The sequence below is a fragment of the Megascapheus bottae genome, chromosome 4 (genome assembly GCF_031878675.1).
Source record: "Megascapheus bottae isolate mThoBot1 chromosome 4, mThoBot2.hap1, whole genome shotgun sequence".
Classification (NCBI taxonomy): Eukaryota; Metazoa; Chordata; class Mammalia; order Rodentia; family Geomyidae; genus Megascapheus; species Megascapheus bottae.
This window is the reverse complement of record NC_143512.1, coordinates 47,630,337-47,651,582: the sequence shown is the minus strand read 5'-3', so window position 1 is coordinate 47,651,582 and position 21,246 is coordinate 47,630,337. Positions and strand designations below refer to the sequence as shown.

At 39.1% G+C, this 21,246-nt stretch overlaps 1 protein-coding gene across 2 annotated transcripts in view; it reads left to right on the top strand.

Moving 5' to 3' along the window:
• The first annotated feature begins 604 nt into the window (after positions 1-604).
• The window catches only part of Poc5 (POC5 centriolar protein), a 38,399-nt gene continuing 17,757 nt past the window's right edge, over positions 605-21,246 (top strand). The window contains exons 1-7 of one of the 2 annotated variants that reach the window (XM_090331848.1): positions 605-689; positions 3,668-3,763; positions 9,343-9,481; positions 11,853-11,936; positions 14,712-14,911; positions 17,010-17,186; positions 19,878-19,982. In XM_090331848.1, coding sequence (XP_090187974.1) covers positions 3,680-3,763; positions 9,343-9,481; positions 11,853-11,936; positions 14,712-14,911; positions 17,010-17,186; positions 19,878-19,982 — 789 coding nt within the window. In that variant the 5' untranslated portion in view covers positions 605-689; positions 3,668-3,679. Of the gene's footprint in view, positions 690-3,667; positions 3,764-4,891; positions 4,963-9,342; positions 9,482-11,852; positions 11,937-14,711; positions 14,912-17,009; positions 17,187-19,877; positions 19,983-21,246 lie in introns of those variants that run through there. The other variant, XM_090331849.1, reaches the window with a different exon arrangement.

The window sequence follows — 21,246 nt, the reverse complement described above, 5'->3', positions numbered from 1 at the left end:
GCCCCAGGAACACAAAACAAACCCTCCACCTGGATAGAGTTCTTTTTCTTTTCTTTTTTTTTTTTTGGTTGATTTTGCTTTTTGCCAGTTCTGAGGCTGAACTCAGGGTCTAGGCGCTGTCCCTGAGCCTCCCTGGGTTCAAGGCTCACACTCTACCACTTGAGCCACAATGCAGCTCAGTTCTGTTTACATGGTTCTGAGGAATTGAAGCCAGGGCTTCAGGCATGCTAGGCAAGCACTCCACCACTAGGCCACATTCCCAGCCATAAAGTTCATTCTTACACAGACTAAATAATTAAGACTCACGGCTAGGCTGTCGGCACTGTTGAAAGCCAACTACCCACTATTTTGACAGGCTCCACAGACCAGCTCTGCAACCCCACCAAAGAAACTCTGAGATGCCGGAAGGAACGAAGAGTTCCCACCCCCGCGGTAGGCGGGGCTTCCTGAGAGCCCACCCTCTCGGAGCCTCTTAAACCTCCTTATTCCGGTTTCTCCAAGCGACACAAGCCCCGCCCACTGCTCTTGGGCCAATCAAGTGGCAGATTGCTGAGATCGCGGGCCAATGCACACAGCTGTGTTTGGTGCGTCCTTGCAGTTTGAAACTGTCAGCTTGCTGCTAAGGTAGCTGCGGGCTTGCTTTGGTTTCAGCGGCGGCGTGGACTGAAGCGGAGACCGCAGCGGAGAAGGTGGGTAGCGGCGCCCCGGTGGCCCCGCAGCCCTGGCTGAGGCGCTCCAGCGGGTTTCCGCTCCCGAGACCGGCCTCGGGGCGTCTTCTCCCCCCCCCACCCCCCGACCCCGGCTCGGGGCCGTCCAGCCGCCGTGCCAGGCGGAGTGTGGGAGGGAAAGGCCGAAGTGCTGGGTGCTAAGAGCAGCAACGATCAAACGTTTGATCAGAATACATTATATGCATTCGTAAATTTCATACTGAAGCCCTTTTGCACAGTTAATTTATGCTAATGTCTTTTTGTCAAGTCGTAGGAGAAATGACTACGTTTACTATTACTAACAATTAGATTAAAACAGAACTGGATTGCGTGGTGATGGAGGGAAATCTTCCCCTTTGCTCAATCACAACTGCTTCTAGTCCTTTGGGAAAAGGGCTCCCCCCCGCTTTTAGTAGTGCAGCGGGACCCGTGAAGGACTCGGGGGACGTCGCCCTGCAGCTAATGTGCACCGTTATTTCACTCTTCGTCCACTCTTGGCTAACACTGAGTGAGTTCCAGGGCCCCTTTTCTTTGTCAGCCAGGTAATTATCAAGATATAGCGTCTCTGGCACAGGGAAGCATCCCAAGCTATTTTATCTGTGGTTTCTAATACCCGAGATTAGAGAATGTGAAAATTTGAGAGAATAATAAAAATCTGGTACCTATTAAAGCAAGTTTCATCTTTATGTTTGGTTTCCGAACCTAGGGACGCTAACTGTTGTAGCGTTTCGAATTTTCATACGTTGTCACCACAAAACAGGGAGGATGGCAGACAGCATATTTTGCAAAACAAATGTGTCATGTCTGCAATATTCATATTTAAGAAATAAGTATTGAGACCCACCTATTCTTAACACATTTGGTGGAGGGGGGTGTTTTTTTGTTTTGTTTGCTCGTTTTTGGTTTTTTGCCAGTCCTGGGGCTTGAACTCAGGGCCTGAGCACTGTCCTTGGGCTTTCTCTAGGCAAGAGCTCTACCACTTGAGCCAGAGTACCACTTCCGGCTTTTTCTATGTATGTGGTGCCCAAGAACCCAGATCTTCCTGCATGCTAGGCAAGCACTCTACCACTAGGCCACGCTCCAGGTCCCATTTGTTTTGTTTTTAATCAGCATCACTTCACTCCTACCGTTACTTACCAGGTCTGTAAACAAATCCTAAAGGAAGCTGTGAGTGAAAAGCTAAATGGACTGAGATACTACCATGTAGCTTTGAAGTTATTGAAGCAGCCAATCCTTGCTACAGATAGATGCTTATTTTATCCTCCTTAACTGGCTTAACTAAAGACTGTCAGGTTGAGATTACTGTATGCACAGTAATCTTACTTTTAAAAAAAGGAAATTTCCTCACAATCTAGCTGCAATCTGTTTCCATTCTAATACTATACTTTTCCCTATGTATAGCCTTCTACTTCTTATTTATTTTCAGTCCACTGTCTTTGAGACCGGTCTGTACTAAAATTTTCAAGCAGATGTTACAGCAAGTCCTGATTGTCAAATGCTGGATAGTATTCATTCTTTTGGACTTACCTCATCCCTACCCAACTAGTTTTCTGTAGCCTAGGCTGGCCTGGAACTTAAGATCCTCCTGTTTCTGCCTCATGAGCAGATTCAAAATGTATGCCACCATGCACACCTTTGCTTGCCCTATAGATATAAGGGGTTATGTTTTCAATTGTTTCTCACAGCAATGGTCCCTAACATTATAGGAGTTATCATCTCTAAGCACACATTGTAATCTAGACATCTGTCTAGAAACAAAAACCCAAACTTTTTAATATAACAAAATAATGTTCTATCTAACTTTGCCTTACCTGTCACTTCCTTCTTGGCAAGTGTTACTTGCAACATTTGCTGTAGCAGTTTCTTACTGTCCTTAGCATACATGTTATACAGCTCTCTGCTTCTGCTGCTTTCCTGCTTGAATATCCTTCTTATCTTTGGCTATTCTCAGGATGGAAAGGTACTCATCTTTCAGATTTCAGTACCACAGCCATCTTTTCTATAAAATCTTTGTCTGGCTCCTTTCCCAACTCTATACTTATGCAGTCACATTCCATGAAAAATGTCTACTGCATTGGGCCCCAGTGGTTCACATCTATAACCTGAGCAACTCAGGAAGCTGAGATCTTAGAATCATGGTCTGAAGCCAGCTGGGGTAGGAAAGTCCATGAGACTTTGGTCTCCAACTAACTACCAAAAAGGTAAAAGTATGGCTGTGACTGAAGTGGTAGCATCCTAGCCTTGAGCATAAAGGCATGGACTGTGCCTAGCCTCTGAGTTCAAGCCCCAGAACCAGTACACACACAGAATGTAAATTATATATAATATCTATACAAAATACTATATATATTATATATATAATTATGCCCACTGTATTAATTTTAAAGCTTTTCAAAGAAGCGACTTCATTTTATAAAAGTCTTCACTTGTATTCTAACATGTAACTAACTGGTGTTCAGATAGTTTGAAGAGTCATTCCTCACCTTCTAAATTACTTTAGTTTTGGAGGCCTTAGGACTTTGAATAATCTTTTTATGTATACATGTGAATCTGTTGTTCTGGATTAATTTTACTTTTGCTTAAAGAAATATCGTCAAAAGGTAAGTTTCCCCAAGTTCAGTCTCTTGGTTTAGTATGCCACTTGAAAGTGCAGTCTCCAAGTTGTTCTAAACACCACACAGAGAGTACAATCTCTGTCCTCAACAGACTATTAGGGATTTTTCCAAAGCATTTTCTTTCATTGACCCCATCCTCTTGACTACATTATAAACTTATGTTGAGATTGTTGTTGTTTTTTTTCTTGCCCAGCCAACTTTGCATATAGGTACTCAATGCTGAGTGATTTTTTTTTTTACATGTAACATGAAAATTATTTACAGTAGAGAGCTGTTGGGTTTACGTGTACTTTAAAAGCATGTTATTTTAAGTTAAAACTAAAGGCAGCTTCTCCTGTTTTATAGTGTTTGTGTAGAATGTCATCAGATGAGGACAGGTATTCCCTTCCAGCTGTGCAAAATGACTCGGATCATGGCAGTTCCGTCTCTACAGGCCTTCAGGTAGGAAGACATGTCTACATTTAAGAAAGTGACTACAATACATTTTTCATTCCTTCTGTTTATAGTGGAGTCTTTCCATTTATAATACCAAACTTTGGGGATTACTTTATATATTTGGGGGAGACGTTAACATTTCAACTTTTCAAAAAGTAGACATTAATTCATTTTTTTTTCTTTTTTTCCAGTCCTAAGGCTTGAACTCAGGGCCTGAGCACTGTCCTTGGGCTTTCTCAAGGCTAGAGCTCTACCACTTGAGTCAGAGCACCACTTCTGGCTTTTTCTATGTACGTGGTACCTAGGAATTAAATTTGGGTCTTTGTGCATGCTAGGCAAGCACTGTACCACTAGACCAAACTCCTGGCCTCTCATTTTTTTCTTTTCTTTCTTTTTTTTGGCATTACTAGGCTTGAGTTCAGGGATTCATATTCACTGAACAGGTACTTTACTGCTGAGCCACACACCTCCAGCCCCCTTTTCCTCTGATGATTTTTTTTATTTTATTTATTTATTTTTTTATTGTAATTAGTAAAAGGGTTACATGATATTTGCCAGATAGAAGGTGCATTAATTCGCATACATTGATACCCTTTCACATGTCTTGGTACCCATTTCCCTCCCCCCCCACACCCCCCACCCGTCTTGGTTTTCCCCCCTTCCCTATCAAATTTCAAATATCCAAATACAAATAAATTCAATATATCAGATAACAAAGTGAGATACTATAACAATATGAGATAACCAAGGGACAGCAAAGGAGATGAGAGACAACATAGTACATTAAGGACAACAATCATTCATTATATGGCTTTTGTTTCAATATCCTGGAGGTCCTTTCAATTAGCTTCACATTATATGGGCTTATGTATCAAGACTCTGATGATTTTTTTACATAGATCCTACTTCTTGCATCAGTGTATGCCTAGGCCACAATCTACCTATTTAGTAATAAACTGTTTAACCATTTTTGGTACAAAAACTTTCACTAACACAATGAAAAGAAAAGCATTTACCTGCTTCTCAGGACTGATATTTTAACTTTAATGCAAATTAATGCACTATCAAACCATCTAAAGTTCTAGAACCCAAAGTTCTCTTACATTATACATAATGAGGTTCTAATCCCTGTTGCTACAACACTCAGGACAGTCTTTTCAGGACCTGGCTTTTGACAGATGAGTTGGATAAGTTGATTATAGAAGGTATAGTGTTTATGTGGAATACTTTAATTCTTCTTTCAAAAAGTTTCATCATCAAAAATACAAATCTCTGGAGATTTTAAATGAGAATTCTAATGTGGAATAGCTTAAATTTTTAGTTGTATCAATAGGAAATGTGGACATTATATATATATGCTTAAATGTTGATATTATACGATAAAGTAGGTAAGTATTTTTATGAAACATTAATTATCTTCATTAAAATTATACATTTAGAAACGGGGATGGCATTTGGAAAAGATCTGAATTTTACTAGGATAAATTAGTCTAAATTTATGACATTAATATTTTACCTTGGCTTTCCCTTTTTTATGTATTTTTATTATTTGGTGTTATACACTTATATGTCAGATAAAAAGTATATTTCTTTTTGATTATCACCCCTTTCCACACTCTTTCCTAGTTTTTCCCTTTCATATCAACCCACAAGCTGTGTAGTTCATTTTCAACATAGTGTCTAATAAGTGTCACGGCTGCATTTGTTCACCCTTTTTCTCTCCATTTCTGTGCCCTCCCTTACCCTCTCACAGACAAATGAACAAACAAGAAAAAGCAAAAAGAAAAGCAAAAATAGCAACAAAGAAAAAACTTATTTACATTTCCTGGTGTTCATTAAGATAAATATCATGTGATCAGATGCTTATAGATATTATGCCTTTGTGTTCCTCTCCTGAGAATATCCTCCTTTGGTCTTGCTTGCACTTTTGATGGTCCCTCTACCATCCAGTACTGTCTTTTGAGGCTACAGTGCCTTCCCACTCTCTATCATCTGTGCTATTTCCAAAACTAATGAAGCCATTTATACTAAATGGTAAACACCCCATAAGGTCTCAAATTGACATTTCTTCTAGAGACAAAGTTTCACATAAAAAAGAGTAAATTGGATATGAGTATATAGTTCATTGAATACTTGTTGAATATGAATATGTACAAGGCCCAGGCACTACAAAAACAAACAAAAATGTCTACTGTGGAATTAAAGAAAAATAAAGGGAAGAACCTTCTAGACCTAGTAATAGTAATAAGCTAACACTGACTAAGCAGAGTATATTTGGCTGTTGTTGTAATTGCCACCAGAAAGAAAAGATCCTAAAAGGTTGCGGTGGCTTTCAGAGTATAAAAAGCCATCATATTAGTCTATTTGATTATCCCAACAAAATACCATAGATTTGGAGGCTCCAACAATAGAAATCCATTTTATCACCCAAAGTCCCAGGTCAGGGCCCAACAGAATCAGTTTCTGGCTAGAGCCCTCTTCCTGGCTTACAAACAGCTGCAGTCATGTGACCTTACTGTAGTATGTGCTCATGAGGGTGTGGGAGTGGCCTGCTGTTTCTTATAAGAACAGTAATCCTATCAGATGATGGGTCAGACTGTGACCTAATTTAATCTTATTTCTTTGGAACCCTCATCCTAAACATACCTGCACTGGCTCTTAGGGTTTCAACATAAATCTTAGAGACTCCAATATTCAGTCTATACCAGCCACACTTCTGTATATTCTTAGCCAAAATAAAAATTTACTTTGGCCTAAGGGGCATTGCTTAAGTGGTAGACCACTTGTCCAGCAAGTAAATAACACCAAAAAGAAACTTATTTGGATTTTTTTTCCAAAAATATAACTTGTGTTAGCTGCTTTAATTAAATCCAAATAAAAGTGTCTTAGGTGCAGACCTTGGAGTTTGAGTCTGTCCTGCGAGAGTCTAATTTGTTACATGATCCAAAGGTCAGCTAAAGACCTTTCTCTCTTCTCCTGGTCATCTGCTGTGCCCAGGATTGACTGTATTTATATTGAGAAGTACTGGCATACTACCACACCTAGCCCATGTGGAGAAGAAGCAGGAAGCACTGAAAGGATTTGACCTGCAGTTGTAACATCCTGATCAGGTCTGGCTACAAGGCGAGCTGGGAAATTTCACTGGTTGACCATCTGTTCAGACTGAACCCTGCTACTGTATTAACTTCAAGCAGTAAAGGGGAAATAGATGCTGTTAGACATGAATTGTCCCTACTATAAGAAGGTCCATAGTTTGTTAGGACCAACCCACACAGACAGTTTCTAGGAACTGGAGACTACCATGGGAGGATTCCAACTTATAGAACTATTCGGGAGTTTATTTCAGTGCTTGGAAAACTGATATTGTAAATACTTTGTCAACATAAAATTTAGTTTTGTGATGTACAAAATGATCTTTTTTCTATTTCTATTTTTTCTTCTGCCTCAGTGATAACCATGATTTTTGTTTTCCATCAAGAAACGTTACTTTGGGGCCAGGAGTTTAGTCTAGTGGTAGAGTGCTTGCATAGCATGCTGGAAGACCAGGTTCAATTCCTCAGTACCACATGCACAGAAAAAGCCAGAAGTGGGGCTGTGGCTCAAGTAGTAGAGCTCTAGCCTTGAGGAAAAGCCCAGGGACAGTTCTCAGGCTCTGAGTTCATGCCCATAATCCTAGCTACTCAGGTAGCTGAGATCTAAGGCAAAGCTAGGGCACAAAAGGACCTAAGATGCTTATTTCCAATTAACCTCTAGAAAACTGGAAGTGGGGATTGGCTCAAGGGTAGGGCAGTAGCCTTGAGCTGAAGAGCTCAGGGACAGCGCCCAGGTTAAGTTCAAGCCCCATGACCCACCAAAAAAAAAAGAAAGAAAGAAAAAAGAAATAAAAAGAAAACATTACAATTTAGGCAGGTAATTATTGTCAGGAAAGGGGGCATCACTCACAGTTGATTGTAGTAGTATATTTTCTAAAGGTTCTCTTTCAAATATCTTTGATTCCCTTCTGTCATTAACCTTAACACTATTAAAAATCTCATGGACTTTCCTGCCTGGACTGGCTCCTCAGATCTCAGCCTCCTGTGTAGCTAGGATTATAGGCATGAGCCACTGGCTCCTGGAGCCCATGCAGATTTATAAACCTAATACTCAGTTTGCTTCTTTTGTTTTGAGTTGCACAGTATCCAGAGAACTCTGATTCTCAATGAAAGTATTTGAAAACGGTAGCTTTTGATAGCGTATCTTATCTTTAATTAAAATAATCTTAAACATGAGAAGGAAGTGATAGATTTGTATGGTGTTGAATAAGTAACAGAATCTATTATCTCTTTCAGCTTTTAATCATAACTAAAGAAGCTATACAAGGACTCAGAATGAGTGCTAAAACTTTTTTTTTTTTTTTGTAATCCTAGCTACTTAGGAGGCTCAGATCTGAGGATCACAGTTCAGAGCAATCCTGGGCACTAAAGAACATGAGACTCTTATCTCCAATTAATCACTAGAAAACAGGAAGTGGGGCTGTGGCTCAAGAGGTAGGGCAGTAACCTTGAGCTGAAGAGCTCAGGGACAATGCCCAGGCCAAGAGTTCAAGCCCCATGACCCTCAAAAAAAAAAAAATTTTAGGAAAGGAGAAAAACAAGATAATTGAGAGAGGTGGGGGGGAGAGAAAGTGGGGAAAAATGGGATGGGGTATCAACGTTCAAGAAGTTGTGTACCGGGTCCGGGAGTTTGGCCCAGTGGTAGAGTGCTTGCCTAGCATGCACGAAGACCCAGGTTCAATTCCTTGGTACCACATACAAAGAAAAAAGCCAGAAGTGGTGCTGAGGCTCAAGTGGTAGAGCTCTAGCCTTGAAAAAGTCCAAGGACAGTGCTCAGGCCCTGAGCTCAAGCCCAGGACTGGCAAAAAAAAAAGAAGTTGTGTACCCACTACACAACAGTTGTGTAACTGTAACTACTGTATATCACCCCAACAATAAAATACAAATTTAAAAGATGTTTTCCTGCCCAGGCTGGCTTCAAATCACATGCTATTATAAGCATATGACTCTATCATGATCATTCATTTTTGGTAGTACTTGGATTTAAACTCAGAGCTTCATGCTTCCTAGGCTCTACTACTTGAGTCATGTCTTTTTTCTCTAGTTATTTTCTGAATAAATTCTCACATTTTTGCCTAGGCTGGCCTCAAACCATGGTTCCTCAAATATCTGCCTTATAAGTGATTGAGACTAGTCACAATCCATTCTGTCCAGCTTAATTTCAAAAAAGAATTCTAAGCTGGGTGGGGTGGCTCACACCTGTAATCCTAGCTACTCAGGAGGCTGAGATCTGAGGATTGCGATTTCAAACCCAAGGATTTCAAACCCAACGCTAAATCTGGGAAACTCTTAAGTCCAATTAACTATCAGAAAACCGGAAATGGCGCTGTGGGTCAAGAGGTAGAGCAGTAGTCTTGAGCTGAAGAGCTCGGAAACAATGCCCAGGCCCAGAGTTCAAGCCTCACAACTGACCCCCCCCCCAAAAAATCCTAGTAGTTAGGTATATTATAACATTGTAATTATCATAATACCTTATTATTGGCTTTTTTATAGGAAGAATATGAAGAACTGCTTCGCTATGCCATAGTGACTCCAAATATTGAATCCATTGCTTCACAGCTCCCTCATCCTAGGGCAGAGGTGGTGCCAGATCTTAGAATTCCTACTGCAATGGATATGCTTCATAATCAAGGTTATGTATATTTTGTAAGATATTTCTTAACTAAAGATATTAAATTTTTCAGTGATAGTAACATATGATGTAAAAATAACTCTCCAGATCAGATTCTCAGTCATCGGAGGATGGAGATATGTGGCAGGTCTTCCTGCACTTCACTGTTATTTCTGGTTCTTCTATGACAGCTGAGTTTTTATTTGAACCTCATTTAAGTCTTACAGAAAGTAATAAAGCTAAAGCAATGCTGTAGCAGTTGTGTCTCCTAGTGGGATATGTTGCAATCCAACTCTTGTTCAAACAGTTCTCTGCCAGCTAGGGTTATCTTTAAAACTTAATGCCCTAGCTCAACAATAAAGATGGTCCCTATACACCTTCAGAATCCCATAACTGACTCTATGGACCACAAAATGAATGTCAGCAGGATTTATATGTATTTGGGGGGCTGTTTGGATTATCAGCCACCAAATTGAGAGCAGTTACAAACCAGGCTGCAAAGGATACACGTGAATAGATGTACAAGGAAGGATTAAGTTCCTTCTACCTTCCATTCCTACTCAGTAAGGATCAGTACAAGTTTCAAACAGCTTCTCTACGTAAATGGTTTTCCTCAGGGTTCAGCACTGTTTGTGGACACTTGCCACACTGTCAGCATGCCTCCAGCGATCCTTGTCCTTGAAAGCACATGACACAGCTGATTCAATTTGAAGGCAGAAAGCTCCTGAGTGCCCAGTAAATCACTGCTCTGGTTTCTGTTCTTGCACTCTTAAGATACAGGTTTTCAAGGTTCCTCAGTTTTCAGTCTTTTTCATCAGAACAAGGACTATAGGACCATAGCCCTAAAACAGTAATTCACTATGACAAAGTTTTCTGTTTATATTGTTTGCCTTAAGAAGTATGAAGTATGGATTTATTCATTTTGCATCAATGGTCTCATTGTTTTGATTACACGGAGTACTTTAACAATTCCTACTGAGCAAACTCACAGTTCTGCTTACTCATTTTAAGCAGGCAAATCCATATTGCAGCCCTATCTACCTCTGCAGTTAGGGGGCGTATCAAAAGCTTGTCTCTACTCAGCTGCCAACTTTTGTACTGCTATCACCAGGGATTCAACTCAGGCAACTTACTTTGCTAGCTCCAACATTTCAAAGAAATAAGCTCACATCTATAATTCTAGCTACTCAGGAGTACTCCATTTGAATCCAGTCTAGGAACGAAAGTCTGTGGATGGATTTTTTTTTTAATGTGGTATATGTAGAAATGGAGTATTACTTAGAGATAAGGATAAACAAAATTGGTCTAGCATAGTGAACTGTAACTATAATTCCAGATACTTGGCAGGCAGACATGAGAATATCATGGTTTCTGTCCAGTTCAGACAAAATTTGAAACTACCATCTCAATAAGTTAGGAATCATAGTGCACACCTGAGATCCCAGCTACACTTCAGAGACCATATCTAGAAGGGTCATAGTATAGGCTGACTTTGGACAGAAACGGGAGACCCCATCTACAAATCAACCTAAGCAAAAAGGGCCAGAGTCAGGACTCAGCTGGCAGAATATCTACCAAATAAGCATAAGGCCTTTAGTTTAAATCCCTGAACTCTCAGAAAACAAAAACATTTAGACAAAATGGTTGACACTGGAGGTCATCCTGTTAAATAAAATAAGCCAGATTCGAACACACACTACATTGTCTTTCATATATAGAATCTAGATTGTTGTTGTTGGTTATGGGGCTTTTGAACTCTGGGCCTGGTTATTGTCCCTGAGCTCTTTAGCCCAAGGCTACCACCCTACCCCTTGAGCCACAACGCCACTTAATTGGCAATAAGAGTCTCACAAGAGTCTTTAGAGCCTGGACTGGCTTTGAACTGGGCTGGCTTTGAACTGTGATCTTAGCCTCCTGTATAGCTAGGATTACAGGCGTGAACCACCACGCCTGGCTTGGTTTAAAAAAAATATATTAAATGAGAGCCTGCTGCTGGTAGCTCACGCCTATAATCCTAGCTACACCTGTAATCCTAGTTACTCCCAGAGGTTGAGATCTGAGAATCACCATTCAAAGCTAGCTACGGCAGGAAGGTCCCTAACACTCTTACTCCCACTGACCACCAAAAAAAAAAAGTGGAGCTGTGGCTTAAGTGGTAGAGTATTAGACTTGAGCAAAAAAGTTCTGCTCAGGCCCAGAATTCAAGCCCCAGTACCGGAAATCACAGTTTGAGAGTGGGAGGTGGGGAAAGAAAGGGTAACGGGGGAGAGGGTAAAGTGTTTATATGATCCAAGTATATTAAATGCATATGTGAAGAATGTCACAATGAAACATTTTATTTTTGTGTCATTAATATGCATTTAATTTTTTATTTAATTTTTCTTTTTGACAGGAAGTTGCCCTGGAGTAAGAGAAACCCGAGCAGATATTGGAAAAGGGCACGATTTTCATACTTCTGGCCATTCAAGGACAAGCGGTATGACTTTCCTTTGCTTGTTTTTATTAATAACCAATGGTTAGTGGCTTGATCAATCTGTATGATTGATGGAATAATGTCAGCATGTTATTTATTGGCAGGATTTTTAAATGGTATTATTGCTAATTTAGCTAGATAGTACAATTATATGTTACTCTAGAAGTTGAGCTAACAGGCAAATATTTTTAAAGACTTGGGCTATTAGGTAGTTTGGCCATTTCAATCTTTAGCAAACAATCTACTTTCAAACTTTTAGTCATGTGTATTGAGGTGATGATCTTTGTTACGTCTTTCACCTCCTCTCCTTACTGTTCTTGAAATACACTCACTTTTTAGCTTAATTTTAAAATGAAACTGTAAATCTATTGTAGTAAGGAATGGTAAACATAATGAAAAAGTTTCTAATTTTATCTAAAATCTGCCTTGTTCTTTGAAATCAAGATTACCAGTGTTAAATGGGCTTTTGAAAACACAGAGAACCAGATTGAGCTTTTCCTACCTAGACATGTCAGGCTTATTTTCCTTCTGGCTCTGACTGTTCCTCATCCCTTTGGTTAGGGAGATCTATGTATTTCTCACCTACATGTCAAAGACTAACAGGTTTGTTACCGCAGAGTATTTGATAAATTGAATTGCTAGCCTTTCCTTCTTTCTTTTTCTCTTTCTTTCTTTACCTTTTATAAGTGGTTGTACAAAGGGATTTCAATTTTATACCAGTTTGTGGATACAATGCATCTTAATCAGTGTCACTCCTTTCATCATTTCCTCACCATATTTAGTTAATACATTTATGTATCTGTGCATATGACCCTATATATGTTTACTTATATTTACAAATTACAACTAACTTTCACATATAAGAGAAAACGTGTCCTTTGTCTCTCTGGCCCTGACTTACTTCACCTAACATAATTTTTTCCAGGTCCATCATTTTTCTACAAATAATAAAATATTGTTCTTCTGACAGAGGAGTAAAATTCCATTATATTACATCCACACATTTTCTTGAGCCCTTCATTCACTGAAGGGCATCTGGCTATTTTTATAACTTGGCTATTGTTGAGTCTTAGCTGCATTACGATCCATCCCAAGCTGGACAGCGGCAGTTGCTCACACCTGTAATCCTAGCTACTCAGGAGGCTGAGATCTGAGGATCACGGTTCAAAGCCAGCCCTAGCACAAAAAAAAAAAAAGTGAGACTCTTAAACACAATTAATCACTAGAAAATGGGAAGTGGGGCTGTGGCTCAGGGGCAGGGTGGTAGCCTTGAGCCACAGAGCTCAGGGACAACACCCAAGCCCACACTTCAAGCTCCATGACCCACCAAAAAAAAAAAAGAGTCATCTCAGTGTTAAACAAAAAATAATAATATAATGCACCTCCTGTCAGGCAAATGTCATGTAACCCTTTTATTAATTACAATAAAAAAATAATAATAACCTGTGTACAACCACTGGCTTTTTTTAACCCTCTCTATGCTTGTTTTCTTGTCATTAAAACAGATATTATAATAATTAATGTATAATTATAATCATTAGGATAGCTTATATTATAAACGCTTATTTTTTATTTTTTCATATATTTTTATTGTAATTAATGCAAGGATTACATTATATTCACCAAACAGAAGGTGCATTACTTCACAAACATTGATACCCTTTCTCATGTTTTGGTCCCCGTTTCCTTCCCCTTATCTTTGTTTTCCCCCTTTCCTATCCTATTTCAAATAACCAAATATAAAAGCTTATTCTTTAGCATTTTTTTTGCCAGTCCTGGGGACTAAAGTAAGAGTTTCAGCATTGTCTTTGGGCTTTCCTCAAGGCCATTGCCCTACCACTTGAGCCACAGCACTACTTCTGGTTTTTCTATGTATGTGATACCGAGGAATTGAACCCTGGTCTCTGTGCGTACTAGGCAAGCACTCTACCATTAGGCCAAACTCCTGGCCTCTTCTTTAGCATGTTTATTACAGGAATATAAAGTGTTAATATGATAATACATCTTAGGCTAGACTTGGATATATAAAGAACCCTTACTTGGGATAGAAGTCATCTGCTGAGAAGTAGTGAAGAATGTAGCTCCTGTTCTCCCAGTCAGTCATGGATCAGTGACAGTACTGAAGCTAAGAATAAAGTTTGGGTGCTGGTGGTTCACATCTGTAATCTTAGCTGCTCAGGAGGTTAAGATCTGAGGCTCAAGATTGAAAGCCTGAGCAGAAAAGTCCATACAAGTTTCATCTCTAATTAACCAGGAAAAAGCTGGAAGTAAAAATGAAGTTCACATGGTAGAACACCAAATTTGAGTAGAAAAAGCCAAGTGGAGAGCATCAGGCTCTGATCTTCCTCTCTTTTTAAAATTAGCCTATGTTAAAATTACAATGGGGTTTTATTGATATTTTCATATATACAATAATGTACTTCTATTGCCTTTTCTTATGTCCCTTCCCTTCTCCCCACCTTCTTTTGATAGTATAGAGCTCTGAACTCAGGACTTTGAGCTTGTTAGACAGGTTTTCTACCACTTTCTAGCCACATTTCTAGAACCCTCCCCACTTTTTGAACAACTTTCAATGAGTTTCATTATTCTGTTTGCATATGAATCCCCCCTATTCTTTTACTTTCCCGGCTTCTCTCCCTCAAAATATTTTACACTGTTCTGCATTTTACACTCATGTCATACTTTTGTTGTTTTTCTTAAGGTCTAGATTCCACACAAGAGAAAGAGTGCTGCATTTGCTGTATTTGTCTTTCTTACACAACTGTTCTTTTATTCTAGAATCACCACCAGTATTGTCACCAAGAAAATCTCACCAAGTCTTGGACTTTTTCAGTTCACATCTTTTAGATGACTCTTCCTCTCCAGACTCTAATTCTACTCACATAGAAACCCACAAAATAATTGTGGGAGATCATCTTTCTGATGAAAACCTTCAGAAAATGGAGAATGTACTTGATCTTTGGAGTTCAAATCTTAAGGTAACTGAAGTTGTTCATTTATAGTCATTTCTACGCGTTGTGATAGCTTTATTGTTGATTGTATTGATTATGCTTTTTAAAAATTTTTCAAAACAATTATTTTTCTGAGCTCAGTCCAATCTATAATATACTTATAAATCATCTTGATTCATATTAAACTGCAGCTTCATATTAGTATGTCACTCCAAGGATCCTTTATATTAAGGTTCACTTGGGCCCAAGAGTTTAAGACTGACCAGGCGAGATGGCTCACATCTGTAATTGTAGCTACTCTGGAGGCTGAGATGGGGAGGGTTTGAAGTTCAAAGCCAGCCTAGGCACTAAAGTCTCTGAGACTCTTATCTCCAAATAATCACCAGAAAACTAAAAGTGGCACTGTGACTCAAGGGGTAGGACAGTAGCCTTGAGCTGAAGAGCTGAGGGACAATGCCCAGGCCCAGAGTTCAAGCCCCACAACATATAAAAAATGAAAAAAAAAGAGTTCAAGACTACTCACACCTGTAATCGTAGCTACTAAACAGGTGGAGGCCTGCGGATCACATCTGCTGTTCGAAGCCATCGGGGCAGAAAATTCCCTGAGACTCTTACCTCTAATATAAATTGCTCAGAAAAAGGCTGAAGTGGTACATGGCTCAAGTGTTAGAGTGCTAGCTTTGAGCACAAATAAGCTCAAGTATAGCACCCAGGCCCTGGGTTCAAGCCTTAGGATCAGCAAAAAAAAAAAGCCAGAAGTGGAGCTGTGGATCAAGTAATAAAGCACTAGCCTTGAGCAAAAATCTTCAGGACAATTGCCTGAATTCAAGCCCCAGTACTGGCATGCATACACACACACACACACACACACACACACACACACACAGATGAAAATATTAGCTTTGCAGAAAATTCTTAGCAGATTCTCCTCACACTTCTCCCTTTAAGGTAAGTTTTGTTCTTTGTGTGTGTGTCTTTGTGCACATGCGTCTGTGTACTGACCTGGGGCTTAAACTGAAGGCCCAGGCACTACCTCTTAGCTTTTGGCATTCTACCACTTGAGCCACATAATTTCACTTCTGACTTTTTGCTGGTTAATTAGAAATAGGAGTAACACAGACTTTCCTGCCCTAGACTAGTTTCAAACTATGGCCCCTAGATCTCAACCTCCTGAGTAGCTAGGAGTGCAGATGTGAGCCACCAACTCCCAACTTTGTTTCATACTTCTGTCAGACATTCAAATTGCTCTCTCAGTTCGTTAACCATATTTGTTTTCAGGGATTATATATATAAAACAAATGTGTCTTTATATGTATATACATATATGCAGAATTATATGTATACACACATGTGTATATAAATACATGCTACATTTTATTTGTTCCAGTGACAAGGGTAAAAAGGGCAATTTGTCATAAAGTGGCCATTGTGGTAGGTGGTAGGGGAAGAAGGCTCTAGCTTCCCTGGTTTCCACAGCCATCTCCCATCAGGACAAACTCTCCAGTCACGAGCTCAGCCTGGCCTCATCTTCCTCTTCTATCTTAATTTGGACTGTTAAGACCTTGAATAAACAAAGAGATTTCCTTAATGAAACCTAAACATTTTGGTTTGGTTTTTGGTTTACAAAGTGTATTTGTTTAATTACTTTGCTGTAGTAATATGTTTTCAAGCCCAGATTACAAGCTTGGTAAATGTACAGAAATACTCAATAGGTATCTCTTGGCTAAAAACTCAGCAAGTGTAGTTAAATGTTAAGCACCAGGGTTTTATTTCAGAAGATACACGGCTAGTCATAGTAAGGGATAGATAGATTTCTGAAATAATCCATAGAACTTTTAAATACATTTGAGTAATCACACAGACTAACTTTAGCAGTAGGACGTGCATTGCCCTTTCTGAGACTTCAAATTGTTTAAGTGCTGATTTTTTTTTTAATAACAGCAAATGTCCCTCCTGTAGTGAATTGCGAAGAGCATGGCTGTTGAATGTGCATAGCATATATCACCTTTTTTGTAATATGTATTTTTAGTAATTCTTACATTGACTGCTTGATCTGATTTTTCCTAAGTTAAAGTTTAAGAAGTAATGAAGGAACAAACTAAGTGTCAATGTATTTCTCTTTCAGACAAATATTATCTCTGAACTAAGTAAATGGAGACTTAATTTTATGGACTGGCACCGAATGGAAATGAAGAAAGAGAGGGAAAAGCATGCAGCATATATAAAGCAGCTGTCCAGCCAGATCAGTGAATTAAAAGAGCTGCAAAAAGCCTTTGAGATTTCCATTGGAAGAAAAGATGAGGTCTTTTGTTTTATTATATCTCCTTTTCACTGACATTCAGAAAATGCCTTGCTAGAAAATACATTCTGAAACTGATTAGCTTACACAAGAGATGAAGAGCAAGTCCCTTCAGAAACTGAGGGAAAAATCAGTTTATAGCCAGAGGATTCATTCTTCTCATCAGATATGCCAGTACTGGTTCATTTTATATTCAACCCTGGCTATAGAGTTTGTAATGTTTTAATTCTAAAGCTCCTCATCCTTTTTATTCTAACCTCTTTAATAGAACACTTAAGAAACCACATTCCCACACTTTTAAATTCTCCCTGGAGTAGACATTTTAAGCATCTCACATCCTGTCCATGATATGTCCTACTTCATTGGTGAAGATAAATACAGAAAGCATCTTTTATTTCTGTTAGCTTCTAACTTGAGGGTCTGTGCCCTCCAGCCATCTGTGGGTCATGAGTAAGACTTACAGAGAAGAGGAGGGACTCAGGCAGACCCCTCAGCTGTTGCCTGCAGAAGTGCTATCAGGTGATCTATGAGCTACATGAAGATGGTGGACTCTTTCTTATACATTCTTTTGCTTTTAGAGAGCATGATATAAACTGAACATTTTACATACTTTGCAATGGTGAATACTAATATATTCTCTACTACCTTCAGAACTCTGAACTAAGGTTTTTAATATTTTGGTTTTGGGTTGTTTTTGAAGTATCACACAAAAAGAGTACACAGATCATAACTTCAATTCATGAAAGCAAATAAAATGACACCCATCTATCACCATGCTGCCTACAAAATAGAATCTATTTGATGGATACCCTTTGCTCTTTTTTTTTTTTTTTTCCAGTCCTGGGATTGACCTCAGGGTTTGGGCACTGTCCTTGGACACTTTTGGTCAAGGCTAGCACTCTGCCACTTGAGCCACAGCACCAATTCTGGATTTTTCTGAGTATGTGGTATTGAGGAATTGATACCCCTGGGTCTTTGTGCATGCTAGGCAAGCACTCTAGCACTAGGCTATACTCTTACCCCCTACCCTTTGCTCTTTAGTCCCAGAATTCCAAAGGCAGATGTGGAAGGATCATGAGTTCCAGATCAGCCTGGTATATGTAGCAAGATCTTGTCTCAAACCAACAGCTGCCAATATACCCCTTGAGCTGCACCTTTGTTTGGTCTTTTCCTCCTTGATGTTGATACTAGGATTTGAACTGAGAATTTGGGTGTTATTCCTTAGCTTTTACTCTCAAGGCTGACAGTACAACTTGAACCACTAAACCACAACCTCACAACGTGAACTACAATCTCATATCTGGTTTTTTAGTGATTAATTACAGATAAAAAGTCTGAGCCAGGTGTGGTGGTTCACACCTCTAATCCTAGTTAGTCAGGAGGCTGAGAGCTGTGGATCACAATTCAAAGCCAGCCCAGGCTCTAACGGCCTCTAAAGTCAGTAAAACTCTTAAAATCGAATTAACCACTAGAAAATCGGAAGTGGCACTGTGGCTCAAGGGGTAGGGTGGTATCCTTGAGCTGAAGAGCTCAGAGACAATACCCAGGCCCAGAGTTCAAGTCCCATGACCCACAAAAAAAAAAAAAAAAAGGTCTCATATACTTCCTTACCCAGTCTGGCTTTGAACCATGATCCTCAGATCTAGGCTTCCTGCATACCTATGATGACAGGTTTGAGCCTGCAACCAACTTAGTTCCATTTTTACGATAGTTAACTGGAGATAGAGTCTCAATGACTTTTCTGCTAGGTTAACTTTGAAATGCGATCTTTATATCTCAGCCTCCTGAGTAGCTAAGATTGCATACATGAGGCATTGTTGCCTGGCAGACTACCTTTTTATTTAATGTAACCATTTTTATATATGTATTTTATAAGACATACTCTTATAGATGTTTTAATAAAATACATGATATGTAATGTATATATACATAATTATATATAAGATATAATGTATCATATGTTATATATTATATTTTATTAAATATATATTTTATGATACATCTTTTATAAGGGAATATTACCCTGGGAAAGAACATCAGAATATATCTGTTGTTTGCTTTCATAACTTTGTTGAGACCAGAAACTCATTAAATTGCTGAGAAACCTTTATATCCAAGATAGTGGTAGTGGCTAGAAAGAGTTAAAACCTGGTCTCCTCACAAGGTTACTGAATATCTTCTGTATATATAACTATATATGTACAGTCTTTCACAAATTACGTTAATTATGTTAATTCTCAAAGATATAAACTTTATTGGTGATTAGCAAGATACATACACAATGAAGATTTCATTTCCCTTTTTCACATGGGAAACTTTTTTTAAGCTTTTTTGTTTTAGATTTTTGTGCTTATACTAACTAGGTCTTGAATCTAGGGCCTCATACTCTTACTCAGCTTTTCCACTTATGGCTGGCATTCTGTGTAAGCCATGCCCTTAATTCCAGATTTTTGCTGTTAAGAGTAATAAGGCCTCTTATACCTATAATAGCAGCACTACACAGGCAGAGGCAGGAAGTTCTCAAGTTCAAGGCCAACATGCACTACAGAAAATAAAAATAAATGATAAGGCAAATTGTATGAATATGCTGGAGATCCATAGCTATTCTCATCATCTCTTTCTCATGTGGGAAAACCACTTTACCAACTGCTATTATTGCACTATCACAACAATTGTGTTGCTTGCTCTTTGCAGGTGATTTCCAGCTTGTCTCAAGCCTTAGGCAAGCAAAAGGAAAGGCTGGAGCTGATGAGGACATTCTTCCACTGGCGAATTAGCCATGTCAAATGCAGACAGGATGTAAGTGAACAAAGCCATTAATGGGAATCAAACAACTAAGCTCAAAGGAAGGTTAGCTCTTGTCAAAGAAAGATTCATTTTCTAGGGCAGGGATATAGCTCAGTGGCAAACATTTGCTAGGCAAGTGCACTGTCCTGGGTTTCAATCTCCAGTACCAAAAAAGAAAAGAAAAAATGTGTGTGTGCCTGTGTGTAGTTTAAAAAAAAAAAAAAAAAACTGGTAAGTACTGGTTCTTGGATAATGAACCATTTCAATTTCAGCCTCAGACTTGTAGAAGTGTATTTCTTGGTCTTGAGGCCAGTGTGTATGTGTGGTTTTTTTCTTGTTGTTTTTATATTTACAAGCTTATGCATTTACTTTTACTGCATATATAGTCAGCAGAATTAAATTTTCAAGTATTGTAGAAAAATCTGTCGAGATTGTAGATGGAAAAAATGAAAAATGATGAAAATGTGTTCTACTTTATATTTATATTAAGCACACTGGCTTATTTTTACTGACTCATCTTTGTGTCGTCTTTCATGAGGATAGGAATCTTTAAGAGGCTTTTTTTTTTTTTTTTTTTTGCCAGTCCTGGGCTTGAGCTCAGGGTCTGAGCACTGTCCTTGGACTTTCTCCAGGCTAGAGCTCTACCACTTGAGCCTCAGCACCACTTCTGGCTTTTTTTCTATGTATGTCGTACCGAGGAATTGAACCGGGTCTTCGTGCATGCTAGGCACCAAATTCCTGGCCCTTTTTTACTTTGTTGAATAATTTCTTATAGCCTTAAGAAAGCCCAAGGACAGTGTTCAAGCCCTGAGTTCAAGCCCCATTACTGGCAAAAAAAAAAAAAGTTTGAGATTATGTATATGCAATAGAAGACAAAATATAGAAACTCATGCTGTAAGGAATATATTTGTTTTTCATATGTATTCATGTGAGCTCTGGAGTGATAGCTCTGCATTAAGAGTTTAGTTTAAATACTAATATCATAGAATTGTTTTTAAAAATGAGTCATGCTGGAGTGCTAGTAGCTCACACCTGTAATTCTAGCTACTCAAGCAGCTGAAATCTGAGGATCTCAGTTTGAAGCCAGCCTGGGAAGGAAAGTTAGTGGACTCTCATCTCCAGTAAGCCACCAAAAAGCCAGAAGTGGGAGCCGGAAGTTTGCCCTAGTGGTAGAGTACTTGCCTAGCATGCAGGAAGACCCTGGGTTCAATTCCTTGGTACCACATACATAGAAAAAAGCCAGAAGTGGTGCTGTGGCTCAAGTGGTAGAGCTCTA